The 22,569-nt window shown below is 54.6% G+C and overlaps 2 protein-coding genes and 1 long non-coding RNA gene across 7 annotated transcripts in view; 1 reads left to right on the top strand and 2 right to left on the bottom strand.

The window, feature by feature from the left end:
- Positions 1 to 397, top strand: part of LOC121009969 (uncharacterized) — a 30,083-nt gene extending 29,686 nt beyond the window's left edge. For both annotated transcript variants that reach the window (XR_005780942.1, XR_005780941.1), the window contains one exon: positions 383 to 397. This is a non-coding gene — a long non-coding RNA (uncharacterized LOC121009969). The remainder of the gene's footprint in view (positions 1 to 382) is intronic.
- The window catches only part of DEF8 (differentially expressed in FDCP 8 homolog), a 16,638-nt gene extending 9,233 nt beyond the window's left edge, over positions 1 to 7,405 (bottom strand). Inside the window, exons 1-4 of one of the 4 annotated variants that reach the window (XM_040443401.1) lie at positions 4,069 to 4,202; positions 3,985 to 4,021; positions 3,262 to 3,395; positions 1,954 to 2,051 (exon numbers count right to left, since the gene is read on the bottom strand). In XM_040443401.1, coding sequence (XP_040299335.1) covers positions 1,954 to 2,051; positions 3,262 to 3,395; positions 3,985 to 4,021; positions 4,069 to 4,090 — 291 coding nt within the window. In that variant the 5' untranslated portion in view covers positions 4,091 to 4,202. Of the gene's footprint in view, positions 1 to 1,953; positions 2,052 to 3,261; positions 3,396 to 3,680; positions 3,855 to 3,984; positions 4,022 to 4,068; positions 4,203 to 7,336 lie in introns of those variants that run through there. The other 3 variants (XM_040443400.1, XM_040443403.1, XM_040443402.1) reach the window with 3 other exon arrangements.
- Positions 7,406 to 14,594: 7,189 nt separating this feature from the next.
- MC1R (Melanocyte-stimulating hormone receptor) overlaps positions 14,595 to 22,569 on the bottom strand; it is a 14,302-nt gene continuing 6,327 nt past the window's right edge. The window contains exons 5-7 of the mRNA XM_040443430.1: positions 17,379 to 17,487; positions 16,745 to 16,855; positions 14,595 to 16,018 (exon numbers count right to left, since the gene is read on the bottom strand). Coding sequence (XP_040299364.1) covers positions 14,943 to 16,018; positions 16,745 to 16,855; positions 17,379 to 17,487 — 1,296 coding nt within the window. The 3' untranslated portion in view covers positions 14,595 to 14,942. The remainder of the gene's footprint in view (positions 16,019 to 16,744; positions 16,856 to 17,378; positions 17,488 to 22,569) is intronic.

Here is a 22,569-nt window from a genome sequence, read left to right as displayed (position 1 = left end):
TTAAAAATAAAAAATAATAACTAAAGAAATCGAATCACTTTTCTCACTATGCTATCTTCCTTACTTCTACAGAGTTTCCTCTTGGATGAAAGCTGCGGAAATGACAATTGGCCTGTCATGAGGGAGAGGAAGTGGCCTCTAGCTTAATCACCAAGCCCAGAGACACACCCCCGGCCCCAGCACCTCACAAGGACCCAGGGCAAAGGCCCAGCAAAGCCCCTAGTCTCAGGACACTGCTGCCACCGCGGAAGGAGACCAGGCTGCAGACCCGGCTGGGGAGCTGAGGCAGATCCCACACCAGGAAGGACAGCTGCCCTCAGGAGCCGCCCTTCGCCAGGAGACCAGGCAAAGACAAGGTGACACCCCTACTCCTGGATCTCAGTGGCCGGCCCATGGGAGTGGCTCCAAATTTTTTTCATGAAATACATATCCGTACCAGTAAAACTTAAAGACCATATTCGAAATAAAACGTCAGTTAGAACTGGGGGCTTCTGGGTGAATCTTTTTGGACTTAAGTTACATTTGAAAATTTTTTTTTTCTTAACGTTTTTTTATTTTTTTTTATTTTTTATTTTTTTTTGAGACAGAGACAGAGCATGAGCAGGGAAGGGGCAGAGAGAGAGGGAGACACAGAATCGGAAGCAAGCTCCAGGCTCTGAGCCATCAGCACAGAGCCCGATGCGGGGCTCGAACTCACAGACCGTGAGATCATGACCTGAGCCGAAGTCGGACGCTCAAAGGGACGCTCAACCGAGTGAGCCACCCAGGCGCCCCTGACTTAAGTTACATTTGAATGTTACTATGTTTCTCTCAAATAAGAGCTAAAGATACTGGGGCGCCTGGGTGGCTCAATCAGTTGAGCGGTTGAGCAACCAACCAGCTCTTGATTTCAGCTCAGGTCATGATCTCACAATTCACGGGACCGAGCCTGCATCAGGGTCTGTACTGACAGCGTGGAGCCTGCTTGGGATTCTCTCTCTCTCTCTGCGCTTCCCTGGCTCCGGCGTGCACTCACTCTCTCTCTCTCAAAATATATAAACTTTTTTTTTTTTTCTTTAAGTTAAGGATACACAGGGGGCCTGGGTGGCTCAATCGATTAAGCATCCGACTTCGGCTCAGGTTGTGATCTCACAGCTGGTAAGTTTGAGCCCCGCGTCGGGCTCTGTGCTGACAGCTTGGACGGAGCCTGGAGCCTGCTTTACATTCTGTGTCTCCCTCTCTCTCTCTCTCTCTCTCAAAATAAATAAACATTAAAAAACAATTTTTTTAAGTTGAGGATACCTTGCATAAAACTCAAACATTTTCAAACTTTATTTTTTTTTAGTTTATTTACTTATTTTGAGAGAGAGAGAGAGAGAGAGTATGAAAGTGGGAGAGGGCAGAGAGAGAGAGAAAGAATCCCAAGCAGGCTCCACACTGTCAGCACAGAGCCCGATGCAAGGCTCAAACTCCTGAACCATGAGATCATGACCCAAGCAAAAATCAAGAGTCGGACACTTAAACCAGCTGAGCCACACAGACACTCTGATTTTCAAACTTTTTAAAAAGAAATCATTAGAGCCCTTTAATTAAAACAAAACAAAACAAAAAGTTTCCACGGAACAAAATATCCAACAGAAGAGAATGGCCCTGCAGAGCTGAGTGGAGATGGGCAGGAGGACCCCTCCCCTCCCTCACCCTGCTGCACAGCTGCAGGATTCCCTAGGACCCCACATGGAACCACATCTGCCTCACAGGAACCTGGAGCATGGGGAGGGGGAACGCCCAACACAGGAAGAGCAGCTCCAGGCCCCAAACCCCAGGTCAGCGCATCTCTGGTTCCCAAGCAGGTTTTCGGGGTGAGACTCAGCTGTCATGTGGTCTCAGATCCAAGGCCCAGGAGCCCCAGCTCAGGTGGACAAGAACATGGCCAGCTCCCCCTGCCTCAGGGGCTCGCCCAGGCCCAAACCTTACCACGGGGCGGGAGAAGTGGTCCTCGGAAAGGCCGAGATCCATCACTCGCTCAGTGCAGTGGAATTCTGGGTCTCCAGGGGGCAACTCAGGCAGGGCCTCTGGAGTGGGTGCAGGGGTGGAGCACAGCAGAGAGAGAAGGAAAAATCAACCTGCGTTTCCACCAGGAGTAGGCTGGGGTGGGAAAGACCCTTGAGATGGCAGAAGCCCACAGGAGGTGCTGAGGGGAACCAGGCCCTGCCCTGCAGCTGCCCTGTTTGCATTCGCAAAGGCACCCATATCCTTTACAAATAAGAGAGAGCCTTTCCAGAAAATGAGGTGGGGAGACCCTGGGTGGCTCAGTCGGTTGAGGCTGAGCGTCAGACTGCTGATTTCAGCTCAGGTCACGATCCCACGTCAGGCTCTGCACTAAGTGTGGAGCCTGCCTGGGATTCTCCCTCTCCCTCTGCCCCTCTCCTCTGCATGCACACACTCACTCACTCTCTCTTTCTCTCTAAAAGAAAAAATAAACAGAAAAATAAAAAGAGGTGGAAAGACACACATAGTGCCAAGAAGAGGTGTACAAAACAGGATCAGAAAAACACCCTAATTTCTAAGGCATACTTTGCGTATGTGTATATGGGTTGAAGGCTGCTAGATGGTTGAACAACAGAATTCCTAATGGTAGGAGACCTCTGTGTGCGCACGCGCGTGCCCACACACACTCTGGATGCCCCGAGGTGACTCAGTCTGCCGTTCGTAGAGCTCGCACCCTCCTGACCTCCCAAGCTGCTGGCTGGGCCTCTGTTCAGCGCGATCCAACGTCTCCCTGATGAGACCTCAGCTCTGAGCTTACGCTCCAAGTGTTCCTTTAACGAGCATCTGCTATGTGCTGGGCCCTGGGGCACAGCAGTGACAAGACAGTCACAAATCCCTGCCCTCGGGAGTGTGTGCGTGTGAATATTGATTCTGGGGAGAGCACAAGTGGGCGAGGGGCAGACACAGGGGGACAGAGGATCCATAATGGGTTCTGCTGACAGCAGCGAGGCTGATACAGGCCTCGAACTTACAGAGATCATGACCTGAGCTGAAGTCGGACACTCAAGCGACTGAGCCACAGAGGTGCCCCAGGACTGTGTGTTCTCATGGAGGGGCAGAGATAAGTAAACTAAAGAACAGGTGGGAAGTGGTTTGTGCCGTGGACAAAAGGGAAGTGGCCAGCACGAGCCCAGCTCCATGGGAAAGCCAGCGTGCGCCACAAGAGGAACTAGGAAGTGGGGGGCACAACGTGAGGGGTCGGGTTGCCCACGCAGGCCTCCCCCCAGCACCCGCCTTCAGAAGCGAAGTCTGGGGCCTCCTCGCTGGCCCTCTGCTCATGCTGCCTTGGCCCCAGCTGCTTGTTGAAGGGGTTGAGATGGGCCTGCCGGAACCGGGCCAGCTTCTCATCATATTCCATAGCATCCCACCTGCAGAGGAAGAGGGGGGCAGAGACGACCGCCCGGCTCCCACACTCGTTGCTTTGCCGTCCCCTTCCCGAGTTCCTGGCGTCTCAGAGGGGATGCCTGGCCTCCTTCCCCTCCCCAGGAGGGGCCAGGTGGGGCACCCCCACACCACAGGTGCCGTCTGCTGCCCGGCCCCAAGCCAGCTCAGCCCCTTCACCCAGGCCCCACCGGCAGCACCCCCTCAGTAACAGCAACCCACTCGGATCCCGCAGATGACACAAGCAGAGCTAGGACAGGGGGACCACCTACCCGAGGGCACCCCGCCGGTCGGAACCTAGGCCCCTGGCCTCCCGTCGGCCCCAGACGCCTCGTTCATCCCCAGTCCAGCTGGAAGAAAGGCCTGGCTGCCCCCGTGAGACACCACCTCCCAGGACCCGGTTCCTTACTTCCGGCCCCAACCAGACGTGCTCCCTTTCTGTCAGAGCAACCCAAAACCACAGCCCCTGAGCGGAGCCACCGGTGAAGACTGCCAGAGGTCACAGTGCTGTACCCTCTGGAGCCCAGAGCCCAGGCCTGCTCGGCCACCCGCAGCGTGGCCTTGGGCAGGACCCACCTTCCCGGGGCCCTCGGAGCTCCAGCTCTCTGCTGGAGACCCCGGCACGCCCACAGCCGGGCCACGTAGAGGCTTAACTTAAGTCACGTAGAGGAGACCTCGGCATCGCTCGTTAATCATCATGTCAGCAAGGGTGGCACCTCACTGGCCTGGATTCCCACCGAGGCTCCATGTGGCCTAAGTCAGGACATGGCCCCACACCCTGGGCTCCCAGGAAGGGGGAGGAAGTTCTTAGTTCACCACCTGCTGCTGCTTCCCCTCCCGAGGGCTCAGTCCAGAACACACAGGGCTGATGGCCTCCGACAGGGAGAAAGGGGCTTTGGTGAGGTCAGGGGTTTCCTTCCTAGGTGGGGCCACATTCCTTAGCCTCTCCCTGCCTCCAGGGTGACGGCAAGTCAGATGTTTTGCAAAACAGCTTTGTAGAAAGTGACAGTTATTAGTTGCTTTCTTCATGCCATTTAGTCTGAAATAACTTGCGATTATCAAGGATAATCCTGTGACCCCTATCTGCACCCCCTGCAAAAGAAAGAGAACTGAGCCCAGACAGATGGCCTTGGTAAGTCACCCCCCACCCCTGCCCAGAGCTGGCCGCTGTCCTGCATCTGGGTCAGAAACGCCCACACTGTGAGACCTGTCCTGCCTGTTTGGCCTCTGGAGGGAGGATGTGGGTCAGGAGTTCTGGTCCGGCAGAAACCGGCACCCACTGACTGGCTGCCCCTGGGTCAAAACACGGGAAATTACAGGTGCCATGGGCTTAAGCCTCCTCTCTCTTGTTACGTGACAGCTTTGGGTGGCTCACACAGGGTGGTTGGGCCCCCATGCCTGGTGCCTCTCCAAATGGCAGGGGCCACAGTGTCCTATGAAGCAGGACTCTGGGGTGCAGGAAGGGCCATACTCCTTCACCTCTTCTCCCCATGCGGTGACAAAGATTCTTTACTTGACCAGACTTGAGTCAGGCTCCCAAAATCTATCACAGGCCCACCTGTGCCCTTCCTATAAAATCCAATTTTAACAAAACCCTGCTGTTTGAGTTTAGCACGAGTCCCCCACTCTGATGCCTGGTCAGCCTCACATCTGGTATCACCCCCAGGCGACATCTGATCACCCGGCTTGCCCTCAGCAAAGATCCTGTCGGGTGGGTTTAGCCAGAATCCTCCCCTCGCCCCTGACGTCTCCCCCGCATTAAGTTTCCACGCAATGATTTTAAGCTGCTCCTTGGCTATAAACTCCCACTTGCCCATGCCGTATTCGGCGTCGAACTGGGTTCAAGACCAACGGCTCTTTTCCCCTACTGCAAGAGCCCTCAATAAAATCTGTGTTTACTATTTTTAACAACTATCCAGGTCTGTGTTTTCTTTGACTGTGGGGGAGCTAGATTTTTGGCTTAGCATCCCTACAGCTAGATGTGCTCATGTGACTATGTTAAGACCGATAGAATTTAACCAGAAAGATCTCATGAGAATTGTTCTTAAAAGGAGGCACTGCCCCTCTTCAGCTCTAACTCTGGTCACCTGGGATGCAGAGGTAATGGGTGGAGCTAGAGTAGCCACCTTGGGTTGTGATGCAGAAACCCTGAGCTGCTTCACCCCCAGGCTTCATTCAAATAAGACAGACATAAACTTCAGTTTGGGAGAGGGATTTCTGTCTCTTACATCCAAAACAGACCCTGTCTGGCCGCCCTGAGCGCCTTGTGGTAATAAAACGAATTGGTGCTATTCGAATCCCGGCTCTGCCAGCTCCCAGCTGACGTGCATGGTCTCCGGCAAATGCCTCAACCTTTCTTTGCTTTTGACTTCTCATGTTTCAAATGGGGATAATAATAGTACCCGCTGTATAGGATTATCACAAAGATTAAATACAGAGGTCTGAGTATCCTGGCCAGCACGCAGCATGCATCCAATAAATATCAGCTACAACTTACCATTATCATTGTTCCTAATGTTATTAAGAATCATACGGCCCTGATTTACATTCTGGGCCTCCTAGTGATGAGCTATACGATCTCATTTTCTTGCCCACAAATAAGGGAGAATACCTACCTACTGGGGTGGGTAGAAGGACCAAGTATGTAGTTAAATACGGCAGGAGAGCCCACAGCCCAGAGGTGCTCCTAACCAAACTGTCACTGTCATCACATGATGCCTAGCCCAACCCCCAGGAAATCTCCCAGCACTTTAAAATATGGCCAGAGCAGCTCAAAGGCGGGAACACCTCTGGGCTGGAAGCTCCCTTGGAAAAGCATCTTTCATTTGCCTGCTTAGGGGTAGTGCCGGCTCCAGGTTTGGCACAGAGGCCACGGATGATTGGTTGGATGGATGGATGGATGGATGGATGGATGGATGGATGAATGGAGGGTACCCTGACCCTTCAGCCTCAGTCTCTCTCCTGCCAGGTTGGAGAATCACGCCTCGCTCAGGGCTGCCAAGCATAGACAGGTGATGTCCCAACATACTGGGCCACCGCAGCCACACAGCAGCTGACTCGGACCCACACACCGCGCCCCGCGGGTTCACCCCTCAGACAGCCCTGCCCCCACATTCAGGCTTGGCCTCCCACGGAACAGGCAGGAGGGAGGAGACTGAGCGAAAGGAAGCCACTAAGCCCACTATCCACCTCTGACCTCCTCCGAGACGACCCTTCTCTGGCAGAAGTCAGGGGAGGACAACGCGAGTTCGCAATCAAGGGGACTTCAGGATAAAGCTCGGGGTTCGTGACTCCGCCAGCCTCGGTGTCCTGCCTGGGGCACAGCCACCAAAAAGGGTCTAGCGTCACCCCCGCCACAGCTGGAGGGGGGTTGTCTGCCACTGACGCCGGCGGAGTGGCCGCTGGCCGCCTCGGGAACAGGCACCTTCCCCAACTTGGCTCACAACAACAGGCCACACTTTGGGGACCCCCGCGAACCCGCGGCGGGCGCGCATCCATTTCATAGGCGAGGAAACTGAGGCTCGGCGCGGCCCAGCATTCGCGGACAGTGGCACAGTCCTGGGAGGTGGCGCGGGCCCCACGTCGAGGCCGGAAGCGGTGACACCGTCACCTGGGGGGCGGGGAGGGGGCGGCATTCCCCCTCTCGGGTGATAAACGCGTCCGAGCCGCGGAGGACCGCAGCGCGGGTCGCCAACGCCCTCTGCGCCCGAGGGAGGCCCGGAGGGTGCGCGCCCCGACCCGTCGGGTCTGGATCCCGCCCCGGGTGGGGGCGGGGGTCCGGGGCCCGTCGCTCGTCCCCCGCGCCCTCGGGCAGGGGGCGCCGCGGCCGGCCGAGAGAGCCCCCGCGGGCCGAGCGCCCCTGCTCCCCGCACCCCCGGCACCCCCGCCCCTCAGCCGGCCCGCCCCGACTCCCCCCTCCGCCTCTCACCTGACCGCCGCCGCCCTCGCCACATTGGAACCCGCCCGCCGCCCTCGCCACAGTGCAGCCGCCGCCGCCCGCTGCTGCCGCCTGCGGCCCGGAGGCTCATGACAGGCGGCCGAGCCCGCAGCCTCCACGTCCGCCTCCGGGAAATGGGTGAGGCCTCGCCCGCCCTGTCCCAGACGGCGCGGCGCGGTGCTGCATTTTCTGTGTTCCCTGTAATCACAGAAGTCATGGTTTATCTTTTTAAATGTTTATTCATTTTGAGAGAGAGACAGAGACAGAGAGACAGAGACAGAGCAGGAGCCGGGCAGGGGCAGAGAGAGAGGGAGACGGAGACAGAGCACCAGCAGGGGAGGGGCAGAGAGAGAGAGAGAGGGAGACACAGAATGGGAATCAGGCTCCAGGTTCTGAGCTGTCAGCACAGAGCGCGATGCGGGGCTCAAACTCACCAACCGTGAGATCATGACCTGAGCCAAAGTCGGACGCTCAACCAACTGCACCACCCAGGAGCCCCTCATACACGTTTTTTAAATGTTTATTTATTTTTGAGAGGGGGGGAGGGGGAGGCGGAAGGAGGAGGGAGAGAGGGAGACGCAGAATCGAAGCAGCTCCAGGCTCCGAGCTGTCAGCACAGAGCCCCACGCAGGGCTGGAACCCACAAACTGTGAGATGGTGACCTGAGCCCAAGTCAGATGCTTAACCGACTGAGCCACCAGGGCTCCCCAGAAAAGTCATGGTTTAAATCGAAACCACAACACTTAAGGAAAAAATGGTGGTATTTAATTTCTTTAAAAAAAAAAAAACAACAAAGCCCAGTGGTTGAGGGGAAAAGGGAAGTGGGAATCACTGTGTGAACAGCCGCTGCTGGAGGGCACCTGCACAACCCTGGGCGGTGTTCACCGCTGCTGAGGGAGGGGGAAGGGAAGCGCGTTCTGTTCCGTCTTACAGAAGAGGAAACTGAGGCACAGTGAGGCCAGGGGGAGAATCGGTGGAGGATGGGTTAAGGGACGTTGGTGAAGCCTGGATCTGAAGTAGCTGGTATTATTACTGCTTTCTAGGTTTGCCGTCCCCTTGCTTCATTTCTGTCTATAATCCTCACCACTGTCTGATGTCCTCGGTCTCATATACTTAGTAGTAGTATTTAATGTGTGGTTGTGTGTTTGTTTGTTTTTTTCAGAGAGAGAGAGAGAGAGAGAGAGAATGAGCAGGAGACGGGCAGAAAGAGAAGGGAGCAGAGAATCCAAAGTAGGCTCTGCACTGACAATGGAGAGCCCAATGCGGGGCTTGAACTCAAGATCATGACCTGAGCCAAAACTGAGACTCAGACACCCAACCAAGTGAGCCACCCAGGCACCCCTGCCTCACACCTTTTTGCTTACTGTCTGTCTCTACCATCACCCCTCCCCCCACCAGAAACCAAGGGTTATGGACAAGCGTTCTGTTTACTTTCTTCAGGGCTGCTTGCCCAGAACAGTGGCTGGACACAGGAGGTGCTTCCTTACATGGGCTGAGGAAGGAATAAGTCCGCGAGTGAGGTCAGCCTTGAGCGAGAGAGGCTTCCACCAAGGTGTGTTAGCACCAGCTGTTGAACTGAATCCGTGTCTGGTAAACCAGGCCTTGGCTGAGGTACTGCGACACAGTAGAGAAAAGACAGACAAGGTCCTAGCACTCAAGGAGCCAGACAGACAATATGCAAAGATACAAATTAATAAGAGGTAGGATAAGCACCAAAAAGGAAATAAACAGGGTGACCAGACGATGGAAAAGGCCAGGGGAGGAGGACAGTAGGCTCCAGGTAAGACCCAAAGGGTAGGACGGTGAGAACCACTGAAGGACTGGGGAAAAGCACAGTGCAAAACACTCGAGGAACCGAAAGACCCAGTGTGCCCGTGGAAAAGAAAGCAGGTCAGTGTGGCCAGAGATTGGTAAAATGGGAAGCCTGGTGAAAGGTGAAGTGAGAAGCAAAGCTGTAGCATTTGTACCCACATCGGCTTTGATTTGTGCCAAGACAGGAGCCACTGGAGGGTTCTTTTTTCTTAACAGCTTTATTCAAGTATAAATCGAGGTCTTGTAGATAAATACCCAGAAGTGGGATTGCTGGGTCATGTGGTAGCTCTCCTTGTAACTGCTGGCGTAAGCTCCGCACGGCTCTCCCTCGTGGTTGCACCATTTTGCATCCCCATGAACAGTGTGCAAAAGGTTCCAGTGTCTCCACATCCTTACCAACACTTGTCGTCTTTTATTTTTCTGATAATAGCCATCCTAACAGGTACGAAATGATATCTCACTGTGGTTTTGATTTGCATTTCCCCAATGATTAGTAACACTGAGCATCTTTTTTTTTAAGTTTGTTTATTTATTTATTTATTTATTTAGTAATCTCTACACCCAACGTGGGGCTCAAACTCATGACCTTGAAATCAAGAGCCACATGGTCCTCCAACTGAGCCAGCCAAACGCCCCAACATTGAGTATCTTTTTTCTATACATCTTGACCATTTGTATATCTCCTTTGGAGAAATGTCTATTCATGTCTATCTTGTCTATCTATTCATGTGACTATCTTGTAATCAGGTTGTTTTTTTACTATTGAATTGTTGGAATTCCTTATACATTTTGGAAACAAACCAGTTATGGATATACAGTTTGCAAATATTTTCTTCAATCCCACAGGCTGACTTTCTACTTCGTTATTTCCTTTGTTGTGCAGAAGCTTTTTAGTTTGATGAAAACCTGTCTCTTTTTACTTTCATTGCCTGTGCTTTGGGAGTTACATCCATGAAATCACTGTCAAGGCCAATGTCATGAAGCTTCTCCCCTATGTTTTCCTCTAGGAGTTTTATAGTTTCAGGTCTTATATTAAGTGTTTAATTCATTTTGTCTTGAGTTTTTGTGTGTATGGTGTACGATAAGTGTCTAATTTTTAAAAAATTTTTAATGTTTATTTTTGAGAGAGAGACAGAGACAGAGTGAGAGCAGGGGACGGGCAGAGAAAGAGGGAGACACGGACTCTGAAGCAGGCTCCAGGCTCCGAGCTGTCAGCACAGAGCCCCATGCAGGGCTCGAACTTACAAGCCTTTGAGCTGTGAGATCATGACCCAAGCCAAAGTTGGACGCTTAACCAACTGAGCCACCCAGCTGCCCCAATAAGTGTCCAATTTTAATATTTGGCATATGGATATCCAATTTCCAAATGCCGTCTGTCGAAGGATAAAAATCACAGGATCATCTCGATAGATGTAGAGAAAGTATTTTTTAAGACTCAATACCCCATCATATTAAAACTCTCAAAAGTTAGGAATAGATGCAACTTAGCTCAACATAATAAAGGCCATATAAGAAAATCCACTATTGCCTCACCCCTAACCCCCTGCAGCCAGAGACTTAGCCAGGAGCACAGCCAGAGGCCAGGCCAGGGCTCCGGGGAGGGTCTGGACATTCCCCCGCTCCCCTCTCTGGGGTATGCTGGCGAGTTTCCAGCGTCACTGCAACCACGGGCGACTCTCGCATTTTCTCTCTTTATTAATTTTTGTTCTAGAATTTTCCTGTGACATTCAGCCATCCTGGAAAACTGAAGGTTATTACACATATGACGGGTGCTGGAAAGTGGAGGGATCCTGGAGAGAGACTCTAAGACTCCAAGACTGTCACAAATGGTTTCTGCTGGCAACGAATCCAGTCCTCCACCAAACACCCTCAGAGAAGGAGACAGGAACCACATGGAAGCATTCCATATTGGCTCTGGGACCAGGAAGTCCCACTCCACATCTGACCACTCATGTTTGGCCTCCGCGGAGCAGCAGCAGCTTTGCTGGGCTGGCGTCTTCAAATTCAGGACCTTGAATGTTGCCACCAGAGTCCTGCTGTGTGATGCCCTCCTACGCACACCTTAGGGCCCCTGGTGATGAGCTTCCTGGCTGGTGGGCTCAGAGATGAAGACCGGGTATGAATTATGACCCTGCCAGGAGCGGCAAATGACACCATCTCAGTCGAGCACTTGTCACAGACCAAGCGTGGTACACCTGTAAAAATGGCTTTTGTGAATTAGCATTAAGGTTGCTCTGAGTTTGTTCGAGCTGCTATAACAGAGCACCACAGCCTGGGTGACTTATAAACAATTTATCGCTCACAGCTCTGGAGGCTGGAAGTCTGAGGTCGGAGCACGAGAACGGCTGCGTGCCAGTGAGGGTGCTGTTCTGGTTTGCAGACCGCTGCTGTCTCCTGGTGCCCTCACAAGGTGGAAAGGATGACAGAACTCTCTGGGATCTCTTTAAAAGGGCACTAATCCCATTCGTGCTGGCTCTACCCTTATGACCCAAACAGCCCACTTCCAAGTACCATTACATAAGGGTTAGGACCTCAACATACGAATTTGCGGGGGGGGGGGGGGGCACAAGCATTCATTCCATAGCAGGTGCAATGCTGAGAAACCCTGCTTTTGAAACTCACAGGCTGAGGAACACTGTTTGCGATCATAATAGTGGCAACGAGTGTCCAGCTCCCGCCTGGGGTATGAAAGTCACACTGGCCACCGACTCGGGGGAGCCCCAGTGTGAGCTGCTCCCCAACACCCCATATCTACTTTAACTCTGTACTTCCCCAGGAAATGGGATTCTGGTCAGGTTCCAAGTCCTGGTCAGAGGCCCATATCTTCACACTGGGCCACAATGACTCGACTTCAGTTCATTCAGTGTTGTCTGAGCCTGCCATCCCTCCAAATCCCACGGAAGCCTGGCTCATTCTTTACGTGGGAGAACTCCCACCCTGCCCCACGCCCCACTTGCGGCGGCCGCGACGGCTGCGTCTGGCAGTCTCTAAAGGCTGGATCTCAGCAGCCTCCAGGGCATACACTCATGTTTGTTATTATCTAAGCAAGTAGTTTTCAAAGACTTGTGCGAGCACAATGAATCTAAAGTCCAAGCAGGCACCCGATCTTTGCGGCTGGGAAACGTGCTTTTAAGAGGGGAGATGGCCTGGCTATAAGGAGCGGGGCAGCAGCCGAGGTCACCTCCGTTTGGTGCACTCACCTTCCTCTCCTCAGGTTGCTGCTGTCCCCAGGGGTGGTGGGAACGGTGACGACTCAGCCCCCAGCCTCTTCCGTTCAAACTGTGGCCCTGCCACTGGCAGCTGGACACCCTGGGACAGTTTTGCTTGTCTCCTGCCTCAGTTGCTTCGTCTGCTTCACAGGGTCACGCGAGGAGCACACGAGAAGGTGAAGAGCTCAAGATTGCCTGACCCTGCCTGGCCCAATTGCAGGGCTGCTGAAGAGTCCTAGGCTAGGATTACTGGATTTAGCAACTGAGGCATAATTGCTCGGCATAATCATGCCCTCAAGTGGAAGGTTATTTGTTGTTTGTCTGAAATTCCAATTTAACTAACTGGGTGTTCTGTATCTGTCCTGGCCGCCCTCTCCAAGTGTGAACTAATCTCCTGGCCCGAGTACCTCCTGCAGGGGACCAGGCAGAGGGTTAGGGAGGGTTGAGGCTTCTCCCCCATGAGGTCTGGCAGTGTGCCCAGGTCCGGACACCCCCGGTCCTTCACCTAGGCTGAAATGGACAGGCGGACCTAAGGGTGAGGCAGCCAATGAAGTGGCCGTCCCAAATGCCAGCCAATAGGGTCATTCCCACTGAAGGGTGCTGGGCCAATCAGAGCTCTCGTAGGAGGGTCTGCAAGACTGGGCCGCCACTGAGCTGGCCGCTCCTGCGCCCTCATGCCGGTGCCCCTCTGGAGACAAATTCCCTTTACTAACAATAACAGATACACTTCAGAGCTTACATTTGTGGCCTTTATTATGGGCCACATGCTGTTCTAGCCACTCCCCACGCGTGTTCCTGCTTTCTGTTGTGTAATAAACCCCTCGGAAACTCAATGGCATAAAGCATCAGCCATTTCATTATGCTTCGGGAATTTGTGAGTCAGGAACTCACGTAGAGCACAGGGCTGGCTGGTCTCTGCCCCATGTCTGCAGTGTAGGAAAACAGCAGAGATCTAAATTACTCCTCATAAGAAACTAAAGCTAGAGGTTCATGGGGGAGAGTCAGTTGAAGGAGAGGGGAGAGGGCTGGAAAAAAGGAAGCACGAAGCCCCTCCCGCAGAAGAAGTCTGCGGAGAAGCAGAGATGTGCTAGGGGGCCGGAAGCGATGGGCTCCCACGCCTTCACCTCCCCACACCCCCACCACCACAGTCCTCACAAACTGGCCCTGCACACTGGCGCTGAGCCGGGTTGTGGGCCTTGGGAGAAGGAAGGAAGGGACTGGCCCGAGAGCCAGCCCCACAAAGGCAGGGTGACCCAAGCAGGCCAGGCTCATCGGAGAGATGTGGAGGAAGAGAAAGTTCTTGTGGGTGCAGGTGCTCAGGAGGGAAGGGCAGTTTGGGGCCGTTTTAAGCTAAGTGGAGACGTGCACAGCCTTGGGCCAGACACGTGGCTCTTCAACTTGCCAGCTGGCAAGTGCCCTCACTTCTCGGAGCCTCCATTTATTGGCCTGTGAAATGTGGTAATAATGACATGTTCCTCGTAGCATCATCGTGAAGGTTCCCTGAGGTGTCTGTGTTGAGCTCTCAGGAGGAGCCCCAGTAAGACAGTGGACCTGGGGCCCAGCAGGATCATCTGTGAATGTCGGGAGCCAGAAGGACTTTTCTCAACACTGGGCAGGTGTCTCAACTCTTTTTGGGTCCAAAACCCTTGTAGTTGGACACTGGTCGCCCTACAGCCACAGGAGTGCCACCAGGGGGCGCCTAGGGCCAGCACATTGCTCCCTGCCAGGGGTGTGCCTGGGTGCGGTGGCCACGGCTCCCTAACCCCCACCAGCCCCTTCCTGGGGCCCAAGACACAATCCTCCAACACACCATAGTTTTCCGGGCGGTTGGGGCGGGGGGGGTGGTGGTGGTTTGTTCAAAGTCCTCCCTTCCAACCCCCACTGGGGTCTCTGGCTGTCTGCACCCTAACTTCCAGCACACAGGTAAACCAGACAGAAGCTCTGGAGTGCGTCTCCCGGTGGGAGACTAGAGATAGTTCTCAGTCTAGGGTGAGCTGCACCTGGTGTTTGGGATGAGCCTCCGTCTCCAGGACCCCCCCTTCCAGAAGCCCCCCAGGGGCTGAGCGTTGACGCACCGGCAGCCTCTGAGCATAGCCCTTTCTCAGCCACCGGCCTGGGAGACGATGCCTCTTTGCCCTGCTCCCACACAGACCTCCCCGTCTGCCCCTCCTCACCCCTTCAGACCCAACTTTCCAGAACAAAATGAAATCTCCAGCACCAGACAGGGATATCTGACAGCAATAAATTTATTAAGTATCCCCTCCCCCAAAAATATAAACACAAACCAGTAAAAAAACCAAAAAAACAAAAACAAAAGAAACAAAATAAGCCATAAAACATCAGGCCTGCAGCTGACAATAAAGCAGACACAAAAAGTGGAGGGGACCTATGGTGGGAAGACAGGACTCACGTGGGGTGGGGATGCCGTAAATACCGGAGGACAAGCTCTCGGGAGCCCTAGGGTGCTGTGAGCAGAGCTGGTGGGGGCAAGCCTGGGGGTGGAGTCAGTGGCGCCGTGGCGCCAGGGGACGGGCCTCGTGGCCCTGGCCGCGGCCCGGCTCGCCCCTCCAGCCGCCTCACTTGGGGCCCTGAGCCTCGGACTCCTCCTCATCGTCTTCGTACATCTCGCCCTCCTCCTCGGCCGTGGCGTCCTGGTACTGCTGGTACTCGGACACCAGGTCGTTCATGTTGCTCTCGGCCTCGGTGAACTCCATCTCGTCCATGCCCTCGCCCGTGTACCAGTGCAGGAAGGCCTTGCGCCGGAACATGGCCGTGAACTGCTCGGAGATGCGCTTGAACAGCTCCTGGATGGCCGTGCTGTTGCCGATGAAGGTGGAGGACATCTTGAGGCCGCGCGGCGGGATGTCGCACACGGCCACCTTGACGTTGTTGGGGATCCACTCGACGAAGTAGCTGCTGTTCTTGCTCTGGATGGCCAGCATCTGCTCGTCCACCTCCTTCATGGACATGCGGCCGCGGAACACGGTGGCCACCGTCAGGTAGCGGCCGTGGCGCGGGTCGCACGCGGCCATCATGTTCTTGGCGTCGAACATCTGCTGCGTCAGCTCGGGCACCGTGAGCGCGCGGTACTGCTGGCTGCCCCTGGCGGTGAGCGGGGCGAAGCCGGGCATGAAGAAGTGCAGGCGCGGGAAGGGCACCATGTTCACGGCCAGCTTGCGCAGGTCGGCGTTGAGCTGGCCTGGGAAGCGCAGGGACGTGGTGACGCCGCTCATGGTGGCCGACACCAGGTGGTTGAGGTCGCCGTAGGTGGGCGTGGCCAGTTTGAGGGTGCGGAAGCAGATGTCGTACAGGGCCTCGTTGTCGATGCAGTAGGTCTCGTCCGTGTTCTCCACCAGCTGGTGGATGGACAGCGTGGCGTTGTAGGGCTCCACCACCGTGTCCGACACCTTGGGCGAGGGCACCACGCTGAAGGTGTTCATGATGCGGTCCGGGTACTCCTCGCGCACCTTGCTGATGAGGAGGGTGCCCATGCCCGAGCCCGTGCCCCCGCCCAGCGAGTGGGTCAGCTGGAAGCCCTGCAGGCAGTCGCAATTCTCACATTCCTTCCGTACCACGTCCAGGACTGAGTCCACCAGCTCGGCGCCCTCCGTGTAGTGACCCTTGGCCCAGTTGTTGCCAGCCCCGCTCTGACCTGTGGGTGAGGGGGAGAGGGGGCAGGGGGAGCACAAGACTAGTCAGGCCTCCGGTGGCACCACTGGGGACACCCTGTGCCTGTCTCCCTTCGTGCAGTGGGGGTGCCCACACCCGCACGCTCCCTCCATGGCCCTCCATGCCGGCCACGCTGTGTGCTGGGGACCCCACTGCCTGGTGCCCCGTGTTAAGGGCTCGAGACAGGAATTGAGGACCTGGGCTTGCAGCTCTCGCTCTGCCTCCCTCAGGGGTCCTGGGTGAATCTACCTGTCCCCCTTCCACCCCCCCCCGCCCCGCCCACCTCCGGGCGGCCATGGCGGCAGTGTAAGCGGTGGCCTCCAGAACCCCAGAATCCCTCACGGCTTGGGGTCTGAATGTGGATTCGAGCCCCTCAGCTGGGGTGTTGAACTCCGGAAGACAGAAATGGGGTGAGGGTCTCTTGATCACAGCAATGCTGCCTGCCCATGAACTTGGATCCTCTGGAGACTGACTCGTGTCCTGCCAGCTCTGTAACAGTCTCGAAGGCTTAATTCTCTGCCTTACACATTGTTCTGCCTGAAATACACAAGTGGTTTCTATTCTCTGCACAGAGCCTTTTCTCTGGGCCCACTGCAACACGGGAAGGTCATTTCTGTCCTGCTAAGTGGCGACTTTGCTCTGTTGTTTCACTGATCTGGATCTGCCTGTGGTGGGGTCTGCATCAGAGTGTGGGACAGGGGAAACTTACCGAAGATGAAGTTGTCAGGCCTGAAGAGGTGCCCAAAGGCCCCAGACCGGACACTGTCCATGGTCCCAGGCTCAAGGTCCACGAGAATGGCCCGAGGCACATACTTATGAGCTGAGGAGGAAAGGGGTGGGTTATGTGGGTCACACAGGGGAAGGGACGCCTACCGCCCTGTCCCGCCAGAGTCATGCTGTCACCATGAGTGCTCAGACTCTCTGGGACCAGAGAGGTGGGAACCACGTGTGAAACGGGGATCGCGGTCAACACCTCAGACAGCTGGGACCTCATCCTACGTCCACGTGGGCAGGCTGGTATTTCTCCAGTTCGCCGTGGACATCATTTTACACCAGTTGCTAAATAGCCCCTGCTCTGGACCCTCCCAGGGGCCTCCTGCGGGACCTCCAGGACCCTGCCCAGCCCTGTCCATTCCCCTGGACTGTCTATGTGTCGTGTGACCATTACACGTATTTGAATCTCACTAGGGTGGCAGTTTCCAGGGTCCCTTGTCTTTGTTTTGTGAGTCTCAGGTTGCATCTGCCAAGCTGCTGCTAGGCGGGCAGAGATGCCGAGACCCGGCAGTCAAGAAGCCCTCTCCCCACTCCTCCCAGGTCGAGCACGGGGCAAGGTGGGAGCTCACAAGAGGCCTCGTTGTAGTAGACGCTGATGCGCTCCAGCTGAAGGTCCGAGTCCCCCACATAGTTGCCACTGGGGTCTATACCGTGCTCGTCGCTGATCACCTCCCAGAACTGCAGGGGGAAAGGAAGGGTCAGCAGGTGCTTGCGGCCCCCACCAGGCCCTTCCCTTCCCACGGACTCAGCCCTGGGTATAAATTAAGGGGCCTGGATGCAGAGCTTGCACTCACTCCTTTCGGTGACTTTGGAGAAGAGCCCCCCAAGCTCTGTCATCTGCCAGGAGATTGTCCTAGCAAACATGCACGTCCACTGTCTGCACGGCGGGCGCGGCCTGCAGCCCTCAGGGTGGTTCCGGGCTCAGCTGACACAGACCCGGGCCCCCAGACTCAGCCCTGCACTTGCTAACCAGGGGCCTGGGGCAGCCACTCCTCCATGAAGGGGTAGTAATAATCACCCTCGCGGAGCGGTTTTCGTTATTTCTCTTTTCAGATGAAGAAACTGAGGCACAGAGATCAAGAACTGCCCACAGCAAGTGACAGGGTCCAGGATATGTGTGCCCTTCGGTGTCAGGGCAAAGGCTGTCCAGAGACAGGGTCCGGCAGTGCCCAGGACACCATCAGCCTCAGCCACCAGGAACCACAGGGGCCCCGAGTGGGGACTGACTTGCCTGGGGACCCCCCGCCAGTTCTCAAAGACCGGCCCGGCCCCAACCAGCCCCCGGGGCTTCCTTCCTCCACTGCCCTCCTCCGACTCCGCTCCTGCAGCTGTAGCAGGGCCCAAAAGCCTAGAGCGGGGCCTGCATTCAGGAACGGCACCACCTCTTTCCAGCTGTGTGACCCTGGGCGGGTCCTGAGGATTCCCTGGGCCTCGGGGCCCTCATCCGTTCGGTAGGCCGGATGGTGGAAACAAGGCTTCCTAGGAGTAAAGCGAGTTAATCTGTGCGGAGCGTGTGAGTGGGGGCTTGTAAGTGAGCACATAAAGACACACTCCCCGGGGGAAGGGAAGGCTGCCCAGAGCTCTGCTCTCACCCCAAGGGCATCTCCAAGCTTTTGTGGATACCGTGGGCCCACTCAGGGAGGGTCACTGGTCACACGCTGTGGGACTTCCCGGTGCCCCTCCCCTTTGCTCCCCAGGGTTGGAGTGACTTTCAGAAGATGAATGGGATGAAGGGCTCAAGAAATAACAGACCTCTACACGTGAGTCATGTGCTGGCAAAAAGACGGCTCAGTGAAAAAAGCAGTAAGAAACCAGTGTGCTCGTCCTCATCTATATGTAGATGTCTCTAACAGGCACACAGAAGTCTGCTCCAGGGAGCTGTGCCTGGCAGTGTGGTTCTGGGCTGGGGAAGAGTTCTTTTCACTGTATACCCTTGGGGTTTTTGGAATTCTTTGTCATGAGTTAATTTCTAAACAACAACAAAAGACTAGTTTAAAAAACATTTTTAAAACCCTGATAATTATGGGACGCCTGGGTGGATCAGTCGGTTAAGCGTCCAATTTCCCCTCAGGTCCCGATCTCAGGATCTGTGGGTTTGAGCCCCGCGTCGGGCTCTGTGCTGACGGCTTGGAGCCTGGAGCCTGCTTCGGATTCTGTGTCTCCCTCGCTCTCTGCCCCTCCCCGCTCATGTTCTCTCTCTCTCCCTCTCTCTCGCTCGGTCTCTCTCTCAAAAATAAACATTAAAAAATTTAAAACCCTGATCATTATGAAAAGTGTTATTTTTATAAAATGCATGAAAAGTCTTGGTAGTTCGTCCAGAGAAGGTGTGTTTGGAGGTCATCCCTCAGTGAGGACAGGGGCTGGACTTATTCCCCGTTTTGTCATTGTTAACTGTTCTTTTTACACTGTGTCTGTTAATTTTGTAATTAGAAACAAACACACAGAAATGTCACTGAGGTATTTGGGGCCTGATCAGAGCTTCCTACCACTGCCCTCCTCAGTCCCAGGCCTTTGTGAGAGCCTGAGCCAGGGCCTTGGTCCCCAGGGCTCCAAGACACCCCAAACCTCTGGTTTCAGGGACACCCGCAGCCCCTGTAGAGTGCTGAGCTCAAGACAACAAGTGTGGGGCCAGCAGAGAGTGATTGAGTCACCCTGCCATCAACATATCTACAGAAAGTTGTTGAAAATGCATCAGTGAGAAGCACGGTCTTCCAGGAGAAGACGGACCAGATCCATCCAGCACCGGTCAGTGTGTGCCAGTGACCCCAGCTTTTGGGACCTCAGTTTTCTCAACTGTAAAGTGGACACGATAATAGTACCCACATCACATGGTTAGCACAAGGCCTGATGCATTCAGCAAATGCTGGCTTCATTGAGTTAAAAGGTCTTAGATGCTATTTATTTTTTTAAAAATTTTAAGTTGTATTTCTTTATTTTGAGAGGTGTATGTGGGGGGGAGGGGGTGAGTGAGGGAGTGGCAGAGAGAGGGAAGAGGAGAGAAAGAAAGAATCCTAAGCAGGCCCCACAGGGTCAGTGCAGAGCCTGAGTGGGGCTCAAACTCAGGAACCCTGAGATCATGCCCTGAGCTGAAATCAAGAGTCGGTTGCCTAACCAACTGAGCCACCCTGATGCCCCTTGGATGCCATTAAAAAAATTTTTTTTAATGTTTATTTATTTTTGAGAGAGAGAAAGAGACAGAGCGTGAGCAGGGGAGGGGAGGAGAGAGAGAGGGAGACACAGAATCCGAAGCAGGCTCCAGGCTCTGAGCTGTCAGCACAGAGCCTGACACAGGGCTCGAACCCACAAGTTGTGAGATCATGACCTGAGCCGAAGTCAGACACTTAAGTGACTGAGCCATCCTGGTGCCCCTAGATGCTATTTAAAACATTTTTTTAATGTTTATTTATTTTTGAGAGAGAGAGAGCAAAGGAGGGGCAGAGAGAGAGGGAGACACAGAATCCGAAGCAGGCTCCAGGATCTGAGCTGTCAGCACAGAGCTTGACGTGGGGCTTGAACCCACAAACCACAAGATAATGACCTGAGCCAAGTAGACACTTAACTGACTGAGCCAGCCAGCCACCCCCCTTAGACGCTATTTAAATTTGTAAAGTCGTATGTAGAAGAAATAAATAAAAATAAAAGTTAAAAAAATCAATATACTTTGAGATAGTGTGGTGCAGTAAAATAACATCACTGATAGAAGCCGATCTCCAAGACGCATCTTTGAGGGAAAGGCATATTGCATAATGATGCATGGAGTAAAAAAGCAAACCTCACAAAAGATGCTGTATCTCTCTACAAAGATATACAGATAACATGCACAGGAAACAGGCTGGAAGAATGGAAACAAAATTGTCCCCCAAGGAGAGCAGAACGTGGAGGCAGGAACGAGGTGGTAGGCACTTTGCCCTCATCTGCAGTGTCTCCACTTTTTAGAAGAATATATTAAGAATTGCTTTTGAAGTTAAAACTAATAAAATGTGATTTAAAATAAGGATCTTGGGGCTCCTGGGTGGCTTAGTCAGTTAAGCATCGGACTCTGGATTTCGGCTCATGATCTCATGGTCAGTGAGATCGAGCCCCGTCTGAGGCTCTGCGCTGACAGCGTGGAGCCTGCCTGGGATTCTCTCTCCCTCTCTCTCTGCTCCTACCCTGCTGGAGCGTGCCCTCTCTCTCAAAAAAAATAAACTTCTGAAAAATCTTAAGAAAAATAAGTATCTTATTAGTAAAATATGTAATATAAAATGAAATATAATTTTGTAAATTAAGTAAAAAATTACGACCATCACTACAGTTGAGAAAACTGCCAGATGGTGTGTGGACCCCAGGGTCCAGGCCGCATTTCCTACCTCAAGACACCGTCACCACCCCCCACCTCCGCCCCCGCGGCGCTGTCCGTGGTGCTGATCCGTTGCCTCGTCCGCGCCCAGGGGCCGGCCAAGTGTCTGGGCGGGCACAGGAGCCCCAGGCAAGTGGGGTGCAGCAGCTCCGCCAGAGGGAGGGCTAGCCGATTCAGGGGCGTTAAACCCTTTTAGGACCTCGATGTCTTTCCCCGCTTCGAGCACAGAGAGCGTTACCCTGACCCATTTAGGAGGCGCTGGGAGAGGAGGCGGGTGCGAGGAAACCGGAAATCCCTCCCCCCACTGGCCGTCAGGGCCAGGGTCCGGGCCCGCCCCTCCCAGGCTCCGCCCAGCGGCCGAGAGAAGGGGGTGCAGACAAAGGCTCCTGGCCGGCCCTGCACCCCAGGGGAGGAGGGCGAGGCCCCCAGATTCATCCGCCTGTTGAATGGACGCGGTGCGGGGGGGGGGTGGGGTACATCCCGATATATCCATGCAGACCTAAACTCAAAACTCCCGCCGTGTCCCCCCTGGGCGGGTGCCTCAACTTCCTGGAGCGACCCTTGGGAGGAGGGCGGTACCCCATCTCACCACATACCTGCGAGGTGGTGCGCCTAGAGCACCTGGCACAGCGCTCAATACGCAGCGACCATTGTCATGAGTCAGTCATGCGCCAAGCTCACCCTCAGGACAGATGTGTTCTCTCCCGGCCCGGTCTCCCTGACTGCCCTAGATCCCCCATCAGCCAGGCCCCTCCCTGGAGCAGGGACCCAAGCTGAGTCAAGCACCACCCAAGGACCTGCAAGCCTGCTGATCGTGATGGAAAGGAAAAGTTTGCTCTCTCCCCTCACCAGGGAGCCCCAAGCCCCCAAACGAGTATGGGATTAGGAGACTGAAATGGCCAGTGAACTGCCTGTCCACAGGGCAGATGGCAGCATCCACGAAGCCCGTACATGGGGCCTAGCCCAGGGGGCTTTGAATACTTTCCGAGACAAGGAGGCCAGAAGGAAAGGGCTTGACAGCTGCCACTGGTCACCAAAGAAAGGCAGCGGTGGGAAAGGGAGAAGCAATCCCCCTCCTTGCAAAACCCATCTCTCCCTAGTTTGAACTGTTAGAAAGGATCAGATATTAATGTTTAAAACAGCATACAGTAAGAAAATCAACCCAAAAGGAATAAAAAGTAATGAGCAATCTCTAAGAAGCAGAAAAAAAATCTCCCCGGAAGACACTGTCTGGCACTCAGGCTACTGCCTCTGCCTTTCTTCCTCCCACCCCTGCCCTCCTGGCCGTCCCCCCACCTCAGCATAATACCTCTGGCGTGGACTTGCCTTTGCCTGGTACATGTCTGTCCCGGTCACAGAAGGGAGGGGTGCATAACTGGAGTCACTACACGCCCAGGCTCAGGCAGGACTCGGGACTGCCC

Source organism: Herpailurus yagouaroundi, unplaced genomic scaffold (genome assembly GCF_014898765.1).
Source record: "Herpailurus yagouaroundi ecotype Mexico unplaced genomic scaffold, PumYag 190, whole genome shotgun sequence".
NCBI classification, from domain to species: Eukaryota; Metazoa; Chordata; class Mammalia; order Carnivora; family Felidae; genus Herpailurus; species Herpailurus yagouaroundi.
Note: the sequence above shows the minus strand (reverse complement) of the source record. Positions and strands in the feature narration are given on the sequence as shown.